Source organism: Pelophylax lessonae (assembly GCF_965119305.1).
Source record: "Pelophylax lessonae genome assembly, chromosome: 2".
NCBI classification, from domain to species: domain Eukaryota; kingdom Metazoa; phylum Chordata; class Amphibia; order Anura; family Ranidae; genus Pelophylax; species Pelophylax lessonae.
Window position 1 is genome coordinate 57,010,472 of NC_138769.1, and position 19,150 is coordinate 57,029,621.

The 19,150-nt window shown below is 45.2% G+C and overlaps 1 protein-coding gene across 1 annotated transcript in view; it reads right to left on the reverse strand.

Moving 5' to 3' along the window:
* CRYBG3 (crystallin beta-gamma domain containing 3) overlaps window positions 1-19,150 on the reverse strand; it is a 297,693-nt gene that overhangs the window by 92,442 nt on the left and 186,101 nt on the right. Inside the window, exons 7-8 of the mRNA XM_082245519.1 lie at window positions 16,146-16,293; window positions 2,772-2,905 (exon numbers count right to left, since the gene is read on the reverse strand). Of these exons, the coding sequence (XP_082101645.1) occupies window positions 2,772-2,905; window positions 16,146-16,293 (282 nt within the window). The remainder of the gene's footprint in view (window positions 1-2,771; window positions 2,906-16,145; window positions 16,294-19,150) is intronic.

Sequence of the window (19,150 nt, forward strand, 5' to 3'; positions counted from 1 at the left end):
TTTTCTTCTGGCGGGGGCAAAAATACCTGGAATTTTCAGAAGGAGGTTATCAATTGTTTTCCCAGTAGAGATCTAAATGGACAAAGTCTATGGGAGGAAGCACAGGCAAAATGGCTGCCGCCCTTACTAGGCGGTTGCCCATACCAAAGATGGCGCCTGATCGGCACCAAAACGAAGAGCTAAAATGGCTGCTGCCCACACAGTGAGTCCCAAACAGCCTGCTCTCAACCAAAATGGCGGCCGCGCGAACGGCACCAAATAGAGCAAAAAATACATGAGCTGGCCCCCACAGGGAACCCCAGAGAGCACCCCCGTGATGTACGAAGCCTCCTCACCCGCTAGTCATGGCAGTATGCACCACAGATCGCCCCCAGCAGGGGCAGAGAGGAAGGGGGCCGTACAATACGGCTAGGAGGGGGATACCAAAGAAGCCACCATGTACTGCCATCCCCTAAGAGTGGGCCCACAGAACATCCCCACAGATAATAGTCCCCTTTCAGGGACCCAGGGGTAGTAGCACTCACCAGTCCAGGGAACGCGGGCACTGCTCTGATACAGATCACCTCCCACCCTGAGTGGGGGTGCCGTCAGCCTGGAAGGATGCTAGCAACTTACGGGCCTTCTGGAGTTGAGATATCCTGGCAAAGAAGGAACTCCGCAGGCTCGTCCCCATACCAAGGGGCACTGTCGTTGCAAGGCCAGGGCGCACCAATGACCGGCGATGCTTGGTGGCAGGCTAGGACTCCATAAGGATCTATATCATCCAGTGTGAGGCCCAGCTCTCCTGTCGCTTGTAGTCCTCCAGGAATTCCCTGACTAACTAGCGATAGTGAGTGAAATAAAAAAGCTATTTTCAAAGAAAAAAACACTTTTCAAGAAAAAAATATAAAGAAACTGAGACACTAGGTCCCAGCAGGGAAGACCTAGCCTACTCCTAACGCTAGGCAGCATAAAACTGAAGAGCAGCTCCTAGTGGCTGATGGGTAATAGCTGAGGAACAGCCCCCTAGAGGTGTGTTATGTGTAAAGGCCTAGCATGCTCCTGCAGAGGGCGCCATAACCCACTTGTTAAGGCTAACTGAACGGGCGGCGACTGTCAGAGGACGTAAGAAAAAAACAAGTGCTTTCAGGCACTGGGGAGCAGGTGAACTCTTCCTAGTCCCCAACCACTAGGTCCATGCACATGACTCACAGAGTGAAATCACTTCCAGCCTTGGAGTATGACAGTAAGGATTTTAATGTGTCTACAACTAAGGAAGGAGCAGCGAGGGGGGTGTTAGCATGGTGAGTATTAGGGGTTTGGGAGGAGGAGGGTCCTTATGAATACACTGGGGTTAATTTACTAAAACTAGAGAGTGCAAAATCTGATACAGCTGTGCGTGGTAGCCAAGGAGCTTCTAAATCCAGCTTGTTCAGTTATACTTTGACAAAATAAAAAATAGAAGCCTTTTGGTTTCTATTTAGAGCTACACCAGATTTTCACTCGCCAGTTTTAGTAAATCAACCCCACAGTCTATTTGCCCTGAATGTCCTGAGTGTCTATTTATGTGCTAGGGTCAGTGTAAGGAAGTATCGGGGCTGAAAATGCTGACTTCCTCTTGAAAGTGCCAGTTGCCTGCTGTGTCTGGCTTCAGTAAGATTTAGACACACACCTGGAACAAGCACACATCACATTACTAGATAAAAATATTAAATTGTTATATCTCTACTGATTATTGGTCAGAAATAGTTAAAGCCAATGCATCAGCATGGCAGTCAGGCAAATAGCATTTTCAGAAGAAGGGAACGGCAACTGCAGCCTATACATTTTTCTCCTGGCAGGTTTCCCTTGTTTTACTACAAATGGAAAGAAAGTACGGTAACTTGTGTTTCGCTGGTGGTGAATGGAGGACTCTATTGATGGCTGCATTACAGTGGTGCTATAACAATAAAATCCAGAGAAAAAAACAAGTAAAATTCAGGACCAGATCTACCACAAGTCTCAAACTGCCTGCACCCACTTATAGGAAACAAACAAAGAAGTATTTTTCTTTGGACAGCTAGCAAGTTATTATAGAACTATAGGCAAAACTTTTTTTCCATTTTGGTTAGAGATGGTTACAACCCCTGTCAGTTATTTTTATGCTCATTGGGGAGATTTATTTTCAATATCTGTCTCATTGCCAAAACAGGAAGTGGGAGGAAATTTATGCAAATAAGGGAATCCCTTAGGGCTCCCCAGGTCACCAGAACTAATGTCCCCATTGGAAGATTTCCCCTCTAATTCTTTTCTGGGGAAAACCCAAAATGTTGGATTTTCTTTTCATTTAAATTTTAATGGTAGATAAGACAAATAGGGGGAGTGACTCTCCCTAATGGGGGCACAGACAGCAATACAAAATGGACAGGTGCTCTAATTTAACTACACTCTATTCAAAACTAAAAAAAAAAAGTTTTGCCTTTAGTTATACTTTAATTTTTCTAAGCTGATCAGTAAACAAACTTGTAGAAACTTGTCACACAAATAACAGAAATTTTTGCCCTGTAGCAAAAACTGGGAGCAGAATAAAGTATATGTGAAAGAGGTGTAGCCTGGGGAGGGGACGGAGCTCAGGACAGTTAGGTTCATCTGCCTAAGCCTCCAGTAACCTACATATAGCTCTCCTTACATGTATAGTCTAGAAACATTGTTATTAAACTGGGTGCTAAACCTTATTATACAGTATATTGACTTGTGTAACAATTCTAATTTCATGAATATGGAAAAATCTAGTTGCAACAAACCATACTCACACTCCTGAATTTACTGTTAACGATCGAGGGCGCTTGTCCACCAGATGCTCCAAGGATGGAACCTCTGTATGCATATAAACTGGAGAATCCAATGTGTCCTCTAGAGGGGATATTACAACCTCTGGAAAGTAATCCTGAACAGAACAAACAACAGGCGCTTAAAGTATGCACAATAATAATAATAATTATAATAATATAAAAAACATACACAATAAAAAAAAAACATATGCTGTACATCTCTAAACTGTCATCTCCTTCCCCCTTCCTCCCACCTAACAATCCAATGCAGGCAGTGTTTTTTTACATTACATTAGTTCAGCTGCCCCCCCTTGCCTAGGCAAGATACATGTTTGCTTTGCCCTCCTGCTGCCTCCTGGGATACCTACACCACATATTCTAGGAGGCTGCATTATCAATTGTTCACAAAATCTCAAGACACTTTCCCTCCAGACACCTTGGTCTTGCAGCCATAAACAGAACGACATGGCACCAAATCTCCATCTGTGCATGCATGAGATCTGGCGCTGCATTATTAGAGGCCAGCTGCAAAAATTAGAAAGAGAGAGCTAGCTTCTGATGACAGAAAACATGGCGGCACAGACCCAGACCTGCAGCATAGGAGCGGCAGTTGAGAAGAGGACAACATGAGATTCGGAGGGCTTGGATGTTAATGCTACATCTAAAAGCACAAAAGGTAACAAGCATATGAAGAACGTGTTGCAAGACACTGCAAGTGCAGAAAAAACTGAATTTTTGTAAAATCTTACCTGTAAAATTCCTTTCTCTGAGTCCTCCGACAGTCGCCGCCTCTTCATATTCGTCACAATGGGGTTATGACCTTTGCTCCGTAGGAGTAGCTAGGCAACAGAATATGTCAATATTAAGGCTTTTAACATATCCCACCCCCAGGGGGTGGTCCCCTCAGTCAATAACCTCCTACTTCCTGTATCCATACCTCAGTTTCAGTGGAATAGCAGTAGAGTATACAACCAAACCCCAAAAGAGGGGCGGGGGCGGCGACTGTCGGAGGACTCAGAGAAAGGAATTTTACAGGTAAGATTTTACAAAAATTCCATTTTCTCTTACGTCCTCCGACAGTCGCCGCCTCTTCATATTCGTCACAATGGGGACGTCCCAAAGCAGTGCAAACATGATGGGTGGGAAACGCAGCCGCGCCTAAGGCAACGCCGTCTCCACATCAGAAAAAAGGAACCTTACCAAAGGAAGGAAACCAGCTGGGAAGCATGAAAAAAACTCGCTCAACATGAGCAACAACCCAGGAAAAAACAAATAACCTAGGGATAAAAACATCCCAACAGCCAAGGGTCCAAAAACAAAGGGCCCTAAGGAACCGCCGCACTAAGAACCTTGCGGCCAAAGGAAGCATCTGCCGATGCCTGAACATCCACCTTGTAGAATTTTGTGAAAGTGTGAACGGTCGACCAAGTTGCCGCCTTACACACCTGGGCCACAGAAGCCCCATGACGACAGGCCCAAGACGTACTCAGAGATCTGGTAGAGTGCGCCTTCACAGGCATAGGAGGAACTTTTCCCCGCAAAGCATATGCCTGCTCAATGGTCTGTCTGATCCATTTGGCGATGGTAGAAGCCGACGCCGCCATGCCCTTCCGAGGTCCCTCAGGAAGGACAAAGAGAGAATCCGTTTTGCGAAAGGATTTTGACGAATTCAGGTAAACCCTGACAACATCCAAGGAATGCAAGGCCACCTCCTTCGGATGCTTAGGCTTCGCGCAAAGCGAAGGCAAGACAATGTCCTCATTGAGGTGAAATTCGGAAACCCTTTTGGGAAGAAAGGAAGGATTAGGACGCAAGACCGCCTTATCCAAGTGAAGAACCAAATACGGAGACCTGCAGGACAAAGCTGCCAGCTCTGAAACTCTGCGAGCCGAAGTGATCGCCACCAAAAAGGCGACCTTTTTGGACAACAGAGGCAACGAGATCTCCCTGATCTTTTCAAAGGGAGCATGTTGTAAGACGGACAGGACAAGGTTCAAGTCCCATGGAAGCAAAGGCTCCCTCCGAGGAGGGACCAGGTGTCGCACCCCTTGAACAAAGGTGCCAACCAGAGAATTAGACGCCACCGGGCATTGAAAAAGAACGGCCAGAGCAGAAATCTGACCCTTAATCGTGGCCAACGCTAAACGCTGGTCCACGCCCGTTTGAAGGAAGGCCAACACCCTCGAAACCGAATACGAGCGAGGGGAATACCCCCTGGACTCACACCAGGCAAAGTAGGCCTTCCAAGTGCGGTAGTATATCTTCCCCGAAGAGGCCTTTCTAGCATTGATCAAAGTATGAATGACCTCCGGAGAGAGACCCCTATCCTTCAGGACCTCGGTCTCAACAGCCAGGCCGTCAAAGCCAGCGACTGTAAAGCAGGATGGAAGATCGGTCCTTGAGACAGAAGATCTTCCGAAGAGGCAAACGCCATGGATCGTTGACCGCCAGGTTCACGAGGTCTGCGTACCAGGACCGGCGAGGCCAGTCCGGTGCCACAAGAATCACCGTGTGCGGTTCCGAGGTCAACCTGCAAAGGAACCTGGACAGCAGCTGAATCGGTGGAAACGCATACATCAGACGATACTGATGCCACGGAGCCACCAACGCGTCCAACGCGTCTGCCCGAGGATCGCGCGTCCTTGCCACGAACCTTTCCACCTTGTTGTTTAGACGAGACGCGAACAGGTCCACATCCGGAAGACCCCACTTCGCGCACAACATCTGGAAGACATCCGGGTGGAGGGACCATTCCCCCTGGTCCAGGGACTGGCGACTCAGATAATCCGCCTGCCAGTTCTCCACCCCCGGAATGTGAACCGCCAAAATCGCCGGGACGTGCGCCTCGGCCCAAGACAGAATGTCGGCCACTTCCCGAGCCGCTCGGGCACTCTTGGTGCCCCCTTGGTGGTTGATGTAGGCCACCGCCGTGGCATTGTCCGTCTGCACCCGAACCGGACAGCCCTGCAGCCTGTCCGTCCAACGTCGAAGGCAGAGATTTATCGCTCGCAATTCCAGAATGTTGATCGGAAGGGAGGATTCCGCCTCCGACAGAACGCCCAGAACACCACCCCAGCCCGACAGGCTGGCATCCGTGGTGACCACCGTCCATGAAAGAGGACGAAAAGATTTGCCCCCCGACACCGCCGGGGATCGGAGCCACCACAGAAGATCCCTTCTGGTGCGATGGCTCAATGCGATCTGGAGATCCAGAGAATGCGGTCGTCCGTCCCACCTGGACAGGATCTCCGCATGGAGACCCCGCGTGTGGAACTGGGCGAAGGGAATCGCCTCGAAGGCCGAGACCATTAATCCCAGACATCGCATGCACGTCCGGAGGGACGAGCGCGGAACGTCCCTGAGGGACCTGACTTCTTCCTGAAGAGTCCTAAGTTTTTCTTCCGGCAGGAAGACCTTCGCCTGGACTGAGTCCAGAACCATCCCCAGATAGGGAAGACGCACCGACGGACACAGCGTCGTATTTGGAAAGTTTATCGTCCACCCAAACTCCTGCAGAGTCTGCACAGTGACTGACAGGTCCGACACCAGACCCTGTTCGGTCGCCGACCGAACCAGGATGTCGTCCAGATACCCCAGGACAGAGATGCCCTGGGCTCTCAACAAAGCCAGAACCGGTGCAAGCACCTTGGTGAACACCCGGGGAGCCGAATCGAGCCCAAAAGGCAGCGCCACGAATTGGTAATGGTCCCCCACAATGGCGAATCGAAGGTACCTCTGGTGACCCTCGAAAATAGGGATGTGAAGATACGCATCCTTCAAGTCGATGGAGGCCATGAATTCCCCCGGAACCAGGGCAGCCACCACCGACCGCAGGGATTCCATGCGGAACTTGCGAACCCGCACAAAGCGGTTCAGAGCCTTTAAGTCCAGAATCGGACGCACCTTGCCCTCCTTCCTGGGCACGGTGAACAGATTGGAGTAGAACCCCCGAAATCTGTCCCGATGAGGCACCAGAACCACCACTCCCTGAGCCCGCAGGTCCTGCACCGCCAGGTGCAGAGCCCGCAAACGCTCTGGAGACAGTTGAAGATTTGAGGGAAAAAATCTGCTCTCCGGCCGAGAGAGAAACTCGATCTTGTAGCCGGATTGAACGATTTCCTGAACCCACCTGTCCCGAACACGGGTCAGCCAGGGTTGAAGAAAACCGAGCAAGCGTCCCCCCACCCCAGAACCGGGTGAGGGCGCCCCTTCAGGCCGCACTGTTGTGGGCAGCGGATCCGGACTGGCCGGACTTCTGCTTACCTGTCCATGGCTTCTTCTGGGAGCCTTGGCCTTTGAACGGCTTGCCCTTATAGTGCGACCGAAAGGCACGAAAGGAACCCTGAGAGGGCCGAAAAGAAGCGTTCTTCTTACCGTGGGTCACCTTAGCCTTGTGGAATTGGGGCAAGAACGCGCTCTTACCACCCGTGATCCCTTTTATCAGTGTATCCAAGGAATCGCCAAAAAGGCGAGATCCGTTATAGGGCACATTAGCGAAGGTCTTGTGCGAAGACTGGTCCACAGACCAACACTTCAGCCAAATCAGGCGGCGTGACAACACCGCCACACTGTGCACACGTAACCGAATAAGTATGACGGGTAAGAGACTCCAGTCTCCTGTCCGTGGCATCCCGGAACACCGGCGTATCCTCAGCAGGAACCGCAGTAGACTTATTCAAAACCGCCACCGCGTGATCCACCGGAGGTGGCACACACCAACGTTCATCAGTAGCGGGCGTGAAAGGATAACGCAGCTTGAACCTACTTGGCACAGCAAAAGGTTTCTTTAGAGTGCGCCATTGTTCACCAACAGCGCGCTGAAAATCCTCAGTACAAGGAAAAACCTGCGAAGTTTTGCGCCTCCGCTGTGTCCCATAGGAAGCCAGAACGGCAGGTGGACACGGTTCATCCTGTAAATGCAACGTTTGTTTGATAGAAGCAATCAACTCATCCATGAGTGCAAGCTCTTCAGACGAGCCAGGGGGAGAATCATCAACCCCCTCAACCTCAGCGTCACCCTCCAACCCTGCAAAGTCCAGGGACAAACGGGACCCCGATAAGGGGACCCCAGCCATAGCAGCCCCATCACCTTCGCCCTCTGAATCAGATGATATAGAGAGTCTGGGCCGTTTAGTGGATTGAGCAGCCACCAGCATTTGCACCTGAGCAGCAAGGTTAGCCACTACAGTAGCCAAATCACCCCCTGGGGGGGAAACAGCAGCCCCTTGGCCTCCCACCAAAGTGAGAGGAAATTTGCTTTCCTGAGAATCCATGCCCCCAAAAAAAAAATTTTGCAGGAGAAGAAAGTAACTATCCCCCAAAAGCGCGGTCAGCGCAGCCCACCGCACTCACACACCGACCCCCACAGGGAAAGGCACAAAACTCAGGCAAGGATTCAGGATAGAGAGGATAAAAAACCTGCAGAGACCACCGCTGCTGCTGCTGCCTCGATCGGTGCGCCCAGGAGAAGAGGAAGTGATGTAATACAGGGCGCTCTATTAGAGCCTATGGAGGCTACAAGAAAATGGCCGCCTGCAGTGCCAGCATGAGGCCGGAGCGATCGCCGCCTAAATGGCGGCGTTTGGCGCCGAAAACGCCGCTCCCGCCCCTTCATACAGCGAAACACCAGACACATGCAGTATAATAAAACACAATGGCGGTCCGCCGCAGCGGTCGCCTCAAGTATGCACAAACATGATCCACATCATGCCCCGCAGCACACAGCCTGTCACACAGTAAAATCACAGCACACATCCTGTACAGAGACAGTGCAATATAGCCCCCCTCCTTGCATGCCACAGAGTGCAGCTAAAAACAGATAGGGAGTCCAACAGTGTGAACAGGGGCAGGGTTACACAGTCCCAGACTGACACCCCCCAAACAGACAGGTCCCCACACAGATACACTTACCTCCTAATATGGCGTGGGGAACCCGCACAAGCGATCAAGCCACTGCACATGGGACAGGGAGAGTCGCAGCCAGGACGCAGTAGAATTGCGGAGCGATACCGCAAGGCGTCCAGTGAGGTAGCCACCTCACCATAGCATCCCTGCAGCGAACAGGGATGGGTCGTTCATTGCGCCAGGAAAAATACCTGACTGAACGCTCGATGGCAGGCTGGGAAGCCACTGACCCACAACCTGCGACCAGGGGGGTCAGCCCGAGACCCAGCCCGCATGATCCTCTTCATCAGAAGAACTAACTAATGCTGACAAAAATAACAGCTAAGTAAAGCGAGAGAGAAAAACTCAAATAAAATCAAAAAAGAGAAAAGGCTGAGACAAAATGCCCCAGCATAGAGACATCCAGCTACTCCTGACAAGCTAGACATTGAAACTGAGGTATGGATACAGGAAGTAGGAGGTTATTGACTGAGGGGACCACCCCCTGGGGGTGGGATATGTTAAAAGCCTTAATATTGACATATTCTGTTGCCTAGCTACTCCTACGGAGCAAAGGTCATAACCCCATTGTGACGAATATGAAGAGGCGGCGACTGTCGGAGGACGTAAGAGAAATACCTGTTGATCTGCCAGAAAGGCACTCAACGTATAAGTCCTATTGTTCCTTTCCTGAGCTGAGAACACAACATTTTTGTGGACTGAGTGATGTTAGCCAACCCAGTTTCATTTGCTAAATTGCTTAAGTGGGGTACACACTAGTAGAAAATCTGCCGAAAATTCCCATCCGAGGTAAAATCGTACGATTTTCGGCTAGTGTGTACACAACTTTCAGCAGCCGATGCCGACATTTTCAACGAAAAAAAAAACGGAGGGACAAACACCAAAATTTTTATCCCCAGCATGACCAATTTTCGTTTAATGTGCATGCAGTACATCCGCGAAAAATCGGATACAAAAGACCCGCATGATCTGAAGTTGCTGACGACCCGGAAGGCTAGAAACAAATGTCCCAAAAAAAAGAAAAATCAGACGAGAAATTTTGGGAAAATTATGCACTGTCAACTAAAATCTGTTATGACCGCTGAGCATGAGAGAGAAAAATCAGAGGATATTTCGTCCGATTTTCGTCAAGTGTGTACGAGTATTTAATCTCTCCTCATCTCTACAACATATTCTGTAGTCCTAGATAAGAACAAGGAGGACGAATTAGACTCCTTGAGATAACACAGGAAGTGTGCACAAGACACAGGACAGCTCTGAATTTATGAAATAATCAACGTGGAATATATTGAAGGGAAAAAGCATTAAAATTGTAATACATATAAATAAAGGTCAGTTATTTAATAGACACCTCTCGTATATATATGACCGAAGAATTCTTTCCCTGGTGAAGAAAACACCCTTCACAACAGTTGGCCAAAGCAAGAACACTCTCCAGGATGTAGGTGTATGTGTGTCAAAGTCAACAATCAAGAGAAGACTTCACCAGAGTGAATACAGAGGGTTCACCACAAGATGTAAACCATTGGTGAGCCTCAAAAACAGGAAGGCCAGATTAGAGTTTGCCAAACAACATCTAAAAAAGCCTTCACAGTTCTGGAAAAACATCCTATGAACAGATGAGACCAAGATCAACTTGTACCAGAGTGATGGGACGAGAAGAGTATGGAGAAGGAAAGGAACTGCTCATGATCCAAAGCATACCACCTCATCAATGAAGCATGGTGGTGGTAGTGTCATGGCATGGGCATGTACGGCTGCCAATGGAACTGGTTCTCTTGTATTTATTGATGATGTGACTGCTGAAAAAAGCAGCAGGATGAATTCTGAAGTGTTTTGAGCAATATTATCAGCTCATATTCAGCCAAATGCTTCAGAACTCATTGGACGGCGCTTCACAGTGCAGATGGACAATGACCTGAAGCATACTGCGAAAGCAACCAAAGAGTTTTTTAAGGGAAAGAAGCGGAATGTTATGCAATGACCAAGTCAATCACCTGACCTGAATCCGATTGAGCATGCATTTCACTTGCTGAAGACAAAACTGAAGGGGAAATGCCCCAAGAATAAGCAGGAACTGAAGACAGTTGCAGGAGAGGCCTGGCAGAGCATCACCAGGGATGAAACCCAGCGTCTGGTGATGTCTATGCGTTCCAGACTTCAGGCTGTAAATGACTGCAAAGGATTTGCAACCAAGTATTAAAAAGTGAAAGTTTGATTTATGATTGTTAATCTGTCCCAATACTTTTGGTCCCTTAAAAAGTGGGAGACACATATACAAATTATTGTAATTCCTACACTGTTCACCTGATTTGGATGTAAATACCCTCAAATTAAAGCTGGAAGTCTGCAGTTAAAGCACATCTTGTTAGTTTCATTCCATTGTGGTGGTGTATATAGCCAAAAAGATTAGAATTGTGTAGATGTCCCAATATTTATGGACCTGACTGTATGTGTATATATATATATATATATACACATATACACACACACACAGTATCTCACAAAAGTAAGTACACCCCTTACATTTTTGTAAATATTTTATTATATCTTTTCATGTGACAACACTGAAGAAATGACACTTTGCTACAATGTAAAGTAGTGAGTGTACAGTTTGTATAACAGTGTCAATTTCTTGTCTCTTTAAAATAACTCAGCACACAGCCATTATTGTCTAAACCGCTGGAAAATTGGGCCCAATTAGTAATTTTCCCTCCCCAATGTTACGTGACTCGTTAGTGTTACAAGGTCTCAGCTGTGAATGGGGAGCAGGTGTGTTAAATTTGGTATTATTACTCTCAAACTCTCATACTGGTCACTGGAAGTTCAACATGGCACCTCATGGCAAAAGAACTCTCTGAGGATCTGAAAAAAGAATTGTTGCTCTACATAAAGGTGGCCTAGGCTATAAGAAGATTGCCAGGACCCTGAAACTAAGCTGCAGCACGGTGGCCAAGACCATACAGCGGTTTAACAGGACAGGTTCAACTTAGAACAGGCCTCTCCTCGGTCGACCAAAGAAGTTGAGTGCACATGCTCAGCGTCATATCCAGAGGTTGTCTTTGGGAAATAGGCGTAGGAGTGCTGCCAGCATTGCTGTAGAGGTTGAAAGGGTGGGGGGTCAGCCTGTCACTGCTCAGATCAAACGCTGCACACTGCATTAAATTGGTCTGCATGGCTGTCGTCCCAGAAGGAAGCCTCTTCTAAAGATGATGCACAAAAAAGCCCGCAAACAGTTTGCTGAAGACAAGCAGACTAAGCACATGGATTACTGGAACCATGCCCTGTGGTCTGATGAGACCAAGATAAAATTGTATTGGTTTAGATGGTGTTAAGAGTGTGTGGCGGCAACCAGGTGAGTACAAAGACAAGTGTGTCTTGCCTACAGTCAAGCATGGTGTGTCATGGTCTGGGGCTGCATTAATGCTGCCGGCACTGGGGAGCTACAGTTCATTGAGGGAACCATGAATGCCAACATATACTGTGACATACTGAAGCAGAGTATGATCCCCTCCCTTTGGAGACTGGGCCGCAGGGCAGTATTTTAACATGATAACGACCCCAAACACACCTTCAAGACGACCACTGCCTTGCTAAAGAAGCTGAGGGTAAAGGTGATGGACTGGCCAAGCATATCTCCAGACCTTAACCCTACTGAGCATCTGTGGGGCGTCCTCAAAAGGAAGAAGGCTGGAGGAGTGCAAGGTCTCTGTGTAATCATAGAGGAGTGGAAGAGGACTCCAGTGGCAACCTGTGAAGCTCTGGTGAACTCCATGGCCAAGAGGGTTAAGGCAGTGCTGGAAAATAATGGTGGCCACACAAAATATTGACACTTTGGGCCCAATTTGGACATTTTCACTTAGGGGTGTGCTCACTTTTGTTGCCAGCAGTTTAGACATTAATGGCTGTGTATTGAGTTATTTTGAGGGAACACCATATTTACACTGTTATACAAGCTGTACACTCACTACTTTACATTGTAGCAAAGTGTCATTTTTTCAGTGTTGTCACATGAAAAGATTTTAAAATATTTACAAAAATGTGAGGGGTGTACTCACTTTTGTGAGATACTAGTGCATTTAAGCAACGATAGCCTCTAAACTGTCCCCTGTTTCACTTACCTGTAAGAAGAAATATTTACCTTGAAAATGTCTTATCCAGCGCTGCCATCTCAGGTGTGGGCAGCTGAAGCCGGAGCGTCCCTCTTCATGTCCTCTTCCTGGATGTCTGTGTCCCAGAATGCTCTGCTCACCACTTCAGGGGCAGGCACGTCATCCCTGCACAGCTTCTGGGCATGCCCAGAAGCTGTTTAGCAGGGAATGACGTGCCTGCCCCGGAAGTAATAAATGACTCCGGTGCAGGCGCATTGACTCCTGAGATGAATGACACTCATCTCCCAGGAGTCAATGCAAGGAGGAAGTGACATTGTGCGCCATGTCCGCAAGAGGAAGGAAGGTAAGTATATTTTCATTAAATACAAGGTAAGTGAAACAAAAAAAAAAATAATTTAAATTATCCAATTCTTTTTCAGGTGTTTTTAAGCTAACGGACGATGGAAAGTTCATTTTTAGGGTGGAACTCCGCTTTAAGGTAAGTATCCAAGGTTTTTTATCAAAAGGTTAAGGCTACATTCATACCTGAGCGTAGTGAGTTACTAGCGTTTTCAGGCATTTTTTAAAAGCGTTTTTGCAGCTTTTTACAAGCATTTTTAAAGCATTTTAGAAGTGTATTAAAAGCATTTTACAGCTTTAGGTTGGGTTCACAGCTCTGTGCGGAGCGGCTCACAGCAGGGGTCCGGTGCGTCCCTGTTCACTGTTTCAGTTCTGATTTTGGTCCGAATTTGGACCTGAAATGGACCAGAAGCTGCACAGGACTCCTGTGCAATTGGCTCCACAGCTGTCCCGGAGCAGTTTTGAAAGATCTCTGGGTACAGAGACCACTCCCCCGGGTCTAGATGTTGACAGCTTGGAAAGTCTGCAAGTAAATTGTCCACTCTAGGGATGTATACAGTTGAGAAAGCTGAAATGCAAGTTTATGCTCACAGTATAAAACTATTTTCTTTTAGATCAGCTTGTCTTCTGGTGCCCCCCTAATGATTTATTAAGGCCCCAGCTGTGGCATTGTCTGACTGCACCCTGACTGGGCAGATTCAGTGTTGTAGAGATAATCTGGTGGCTTTAAGTTACAAAATGTTGATGGAGCTCCCGTGGGGACCATGTCCTCTGGACAGTCAGTTGTAAACCCTGCCCTGTTGTCATCACCTTCCAGGTAATGTGAAAAAAACAACTTTCCCTATTCCAATGCAAAATAAGAGCTCCACTTTGTTAGGGAGGGCTTTGTCAGGCTGAACAAGAGCATTAGGCGATCCAGGGGTGGATTTGCTTATTTCACAATGTAAGTATGAAACTAAGGGGTGCTCTTTTGACCTAAACACCTGCAGAATCTTACGAAAGCAACCTTCTCTTGAGGAATGAAAATTCTGGCTTGCGCTGTGTCCAAGATTAGATCCAGGAATTCCGGACAGTGTGAAAGCTGGAGAGCAGACTTTGGAATATTGATTTTCCAACCACATTTTTGAAGGAACTGAATCATCTGCTGCATGTCATCAGACATGTTTGTGGCAGAGGAATCCTTCAGCAAAAGGTCATCCAGGTAACCTGTGATAGGGATGTCCTGGGTCCGCACATGAACCAAAAGTGGGACATGCACTTTCATTAACACCTACGTTATAGAGGACAGCCTGAATAGTAGTGCTACAGCATGGAAGTGTTGGTCTCCCACAGCAAAATGCAGAAAGCACTGATGTGAGGGGATAATGGGGATGTATAGATGAGTTTCTGCTATGTCTACTGATGCCAAAAATGTCCCTTGTATGAGAGAAATAATGACCCAGCCTCTGATTCATGAATATGTTCAGGGGAATAGAGGACTAGCATTTGTGGCCTCTGGAAACCAAAGGTTCTAGAAATTCTGAGTGATTTCAGGAGGATTTACTCATAGGGGCAGAAAATACTGCTTTTGTAAGAAACAGCATGCTTGAGAGGGAGCTAGAGCATGCCTGAGAGGGAGCTAGAGTCAGACGATGGGAGTGGTGTTATTATTGCTCTGGGCCAAGGGAACAGCTATCTCCCTGAGTCCATCTTCAGGATATTTCAAAGCCTAATATACGTACACAATGAGAATATCGGACTAATGATATTTTTTTTTTTTAAGTTAGTCTAATATCAAAAATTAAAAGATTACTACAGTTACGAAAATTCTCGTAGGAAAGAATACAACTTTGGAAGTGGTGTAATGTATTGTATTGTATTGTATTGTATTGTATTGTAATGTATTCTTCCTTTCCGAGTATGCGTTGTCTTGGTCTTCCATTTTTTTTCCCCGGACAAATACTGTACTGATTAAATGAAAATCATACGTTCTGGCATTGGCCTAGAAAAGTTTTGGCTCTGAAATTTAACCCCGAGCCACACTCGGGAATACCGCTAAGAAGGTTAACTTGCCTCTAAACTACTATAAATGTCTAAGAATACATGTACACATAAGATAACATAGAGGAAAGTTCAGGGGCTGCTGAAAAAAACACCCAACTGCTCCTAAACTTCAGTTTAGCAGCTAAAGTGTACATTAGGCCTAAGTGTACAAACTAGACCTGGTTAACTAAATGGTATGCATGTACACCAACTAATTGTGCATGGAAAAGCAAATTACAGTATATCTTCACAGAATTTACTATGGGTCTGTGATGCATGTGGACATGCACACACCTGCTAAAGAATTTATGAATATGTGGAATTTACTAACACGTGTGGTCTCCTATGGAATAATAATTCAGTGTTTGACTGTATTGCAGTTAAGCTGTGCATGTCTTAAATAAACATGTGATTGAATTTTCTCTCATGTTTTGGGGCCTGTCTAACTGCTGTTTGCATTTTTGAAATGTACACAGCAACAAAAATAAAATTGCATCAAGTGTGCATGGCTGTTAATAATGTATGGAATCGTGGGTATTTGGTTTTTATAGGTGCAAGTTTCAAGGCAACACCTTATTTACTTCTTTATGTAAAAGAAAGGAAGCCCAAAATGAGAACTGAAAAAAAGGCCAACTAGTATAGTTCACATTTCTACATTCAATGGGCACATTTACCATCCTGCTGACCAACTACCAGGAAAGCACTATATGGTCAATGGAGGAACACAACTAGTATTTCAGAGAGCACAGTAAATGCTCTATACTAATGTTTGATAATGAAATTATGTATAAAATCTTTATATGTGATGTAATGTGACTGCTACTATCTCCATTTAAAAATAGAACAAACACATTCACCAACTGCAAATCAATTCAAGTATCCACTTTCCTTTTAGCACAGTGTTCCATCAAAGAAAGATGTTGCCCAAGGGGTAAACAAACACAATGCATATATGCAATATCATATAGTTCCTACGTACCTTCACTACTCTTTTCACTGACCCTATGTTGATTTTCTCTGGCTTAGCTCTGGCTCCTGGAGGATCCCAGAGGTGCAGTAATACAGCTTCCCCTTCTTCAAGGACATGAGCTTGACCTTCGAAGTGTGGCTTTTCATACAGGATCCAGCTGTGATGGAGAAATAAATACTGTAATGGGAGAATGCAGACACATTGCGGAAGTAAATTTACTTCGGCTTTCTTACAACCATCTGGAAATTATTGTTACGTTATTACCAAAAGGCAAACACCTACACACATACATGCACTCAGAAATATATCACATATAAACAGACACATCTGCAAACACTTATACATGTATTTTCTATAAGCCAATAATAAGGTGGAAATCATAGCATAGCAATTCATGATAACTATAAAGGAGTTGTTTTTCTTCTGTAAAAACTCATTTAATTTGGAAAATCCATTAATATTTATATATATTTTTGGTTTTACAATATTTTTATTGAGGTTTTGAAAGTGATAAACAAAAGTTACATGTAAAATTATTGTAAATACAATGGAACTAACATAACAAATAAGCATAAATCAAATGCAAGATATAACAATGTAAAAGAGAAAATAAAAAAATTTAGGGTGTGATAATATTCAAATATGGAGAAGAATTCATAATGAACACACACCAAAAGAGCAAGGAATATAAAAATGTTCAATTTACAAATCTGAGTGAAGACATTTCATGAAATATAAATAAATAAAATAAATAAATATATAAATACAAATTTTTGGGGGGGGAAGTACAGTAATCAGTGCATATTTTTAGCACTGATTACTGTAGTAATGTCACTGGTACCCCCAAAAGTGTCAAAAATGTCAGTTAGGGGTCCGATCTGTCCATGTCGCATTCCTGAAAAAAAAAAAATCGCAGATCGCCGCCATTACTAGTAAATAAAAAAAAAAACAATAAAAATGACATAAATCTTTTCCATTGTTAGTAAATGCAAAACCTTTTGCACAAACCAATCAAAATATGCTTATTGCAATTTTTTTTACCAAAAATATGTAGCAGAAAACAAATTGGTCTAAAATGTTAAAAAATTTTGATTTTTACATTTTTTTTGAGAATTTCATACAAAAAAATTTGATAAATATTATTTTTTCAAAATTGTTGCTCTTTTTTTGTTTATAGCGAAAAAAATAAAAATCGCACAGGTGATCAAATACCACCAAAAGAAAGCTCTGTTTGTGGGAAAAAAGGACGTCAATTTCGTTTGGGTACAGCGTCGCACGACCGCGCATTTGTCCGTTAAAGTCACACAATCGCAAAATAGGGCCTGGTCATCGAGCAGCCAAATCCTCCGGGGGTAAAGTGGTTAAATGATCACTTTCAGAAGAATATGATGTTATTGGCTCATTTGGAAAACTGTGCAAGATGCAAAGCACTAAGCACAATAACTCAAAGCATCCAATCAGAATTCTCTTATTAGAGTCAGACCTGCACCAGATGGATCCTGCTGGGTTTTGGTAATTATTGCACCTGCACAGTTATCTGATTGGCAGAATCCACAGAATATACAGGGGTTAAGGAGTACAAGGTGCACTTTGGTTGATTTACTAAAACTGGAGAGTGCAAAATCTGTTGCAGCTCTGTAAGGGAACCAATCAGTTTCTATTTTTTTTTTTTTTTTTTTTGATCAAAGCTTAACTGAACAAAATTAAGTTAGGTGCTGATTGGCTACCATGCACAGCTGCACCAGATTTTGCACTCTCCACTTTTAGTAAATCAACCAAAGTGCACCTTGTACTCCTTAACCCCTGTATATTCTGTGGATTCTGCCAATCAGATAACTGGAAGGAAACATACATTTTTATGCTATAAGTCTGTATGTTGCAAAAGCAGACACACTCTCTCTTTATGCATATTTTTTCCTAGTGCTTCCAATGCTGTTCTTTTTCTCTCTTTTATAAACATAGCCAACACAGAAAATAAGCAATTTCCTCTTGAAAGCATAGCCGTAAATTCTGCAGACTACTTGCATGCACTAAACACATTCCAGACAATATTAGAAGAAGATGAAGTGGTCACTCCAAAGCCAGGCCATAAATACTAATGCTTAACGGCACTAATAAGGGAGCTAAAGAGCATCTCTAAGGGGAATGTGAAATATTTCACAGGTGATGGCAGCTCTGTCAGGTAGTTGGGTCCGTTGGAGAAAGCTTAATTATCCAATATGCACAATGCAGATTTTGTCTTTGAAGTTCACATTTCGGAAGTCGCTTGTTACTATAGAAACGCGGGATTATCCTGCTGCTCATAATACTTTCTAGTTTACTGCAATGATATTTGCACTAATATAAATTTAAAATATACTAAAATCAGCCCACTTTATCGTAGCATGGATGAAGTATGTTTTTAATGAAGAAAAAAGGGTAGAAGGCTGCTTGGAAGACGATGGCAAAGGAACTATTGAAACTTAAATCTGAACTCCGGCACAACATTTTCTATTTAAATATATTCCTCAATAGCTACAAAGGATATAAATCCACTGTGTGTGCACCAAATCCCTTTTGAAAACCAGTTATCATGTATAAGTATTAGTGACATCATCACAGTGCTGTACATAGCCTGTACATAAAAAAAATAAAAAAAAAAGAACTGGGGGGGGGGTGCCCACTACAGGCTGCCTGTGCAGAAAACTATAAGAGAGGGCGGAGACAAGACCAGTCACCCTGCACAGGGAGAGGGAGCAGCAGTTTCACTGGTCCAAATCATTTGGTCGAGGGGGGATTATGGTGTGGGGTTGTTTTTCAGGGGTTGGGTTGGCCCCTTAGCTCCAGTGAAGATAACTCTTAAGGCGTCAGCATACCAAGACATTGTGGACATTTTCATGCTCCCAACTTTGTGGGAAAAGTTTTGGGATGGCCCCTTCCTGTTCCAACATGACTGCACACCAGTGCACAAAGCAAGGTCCATAAAAGACATGGATGAGCGAGTTTGGGGTGGAGAAACCAGACTGGCCTGCACT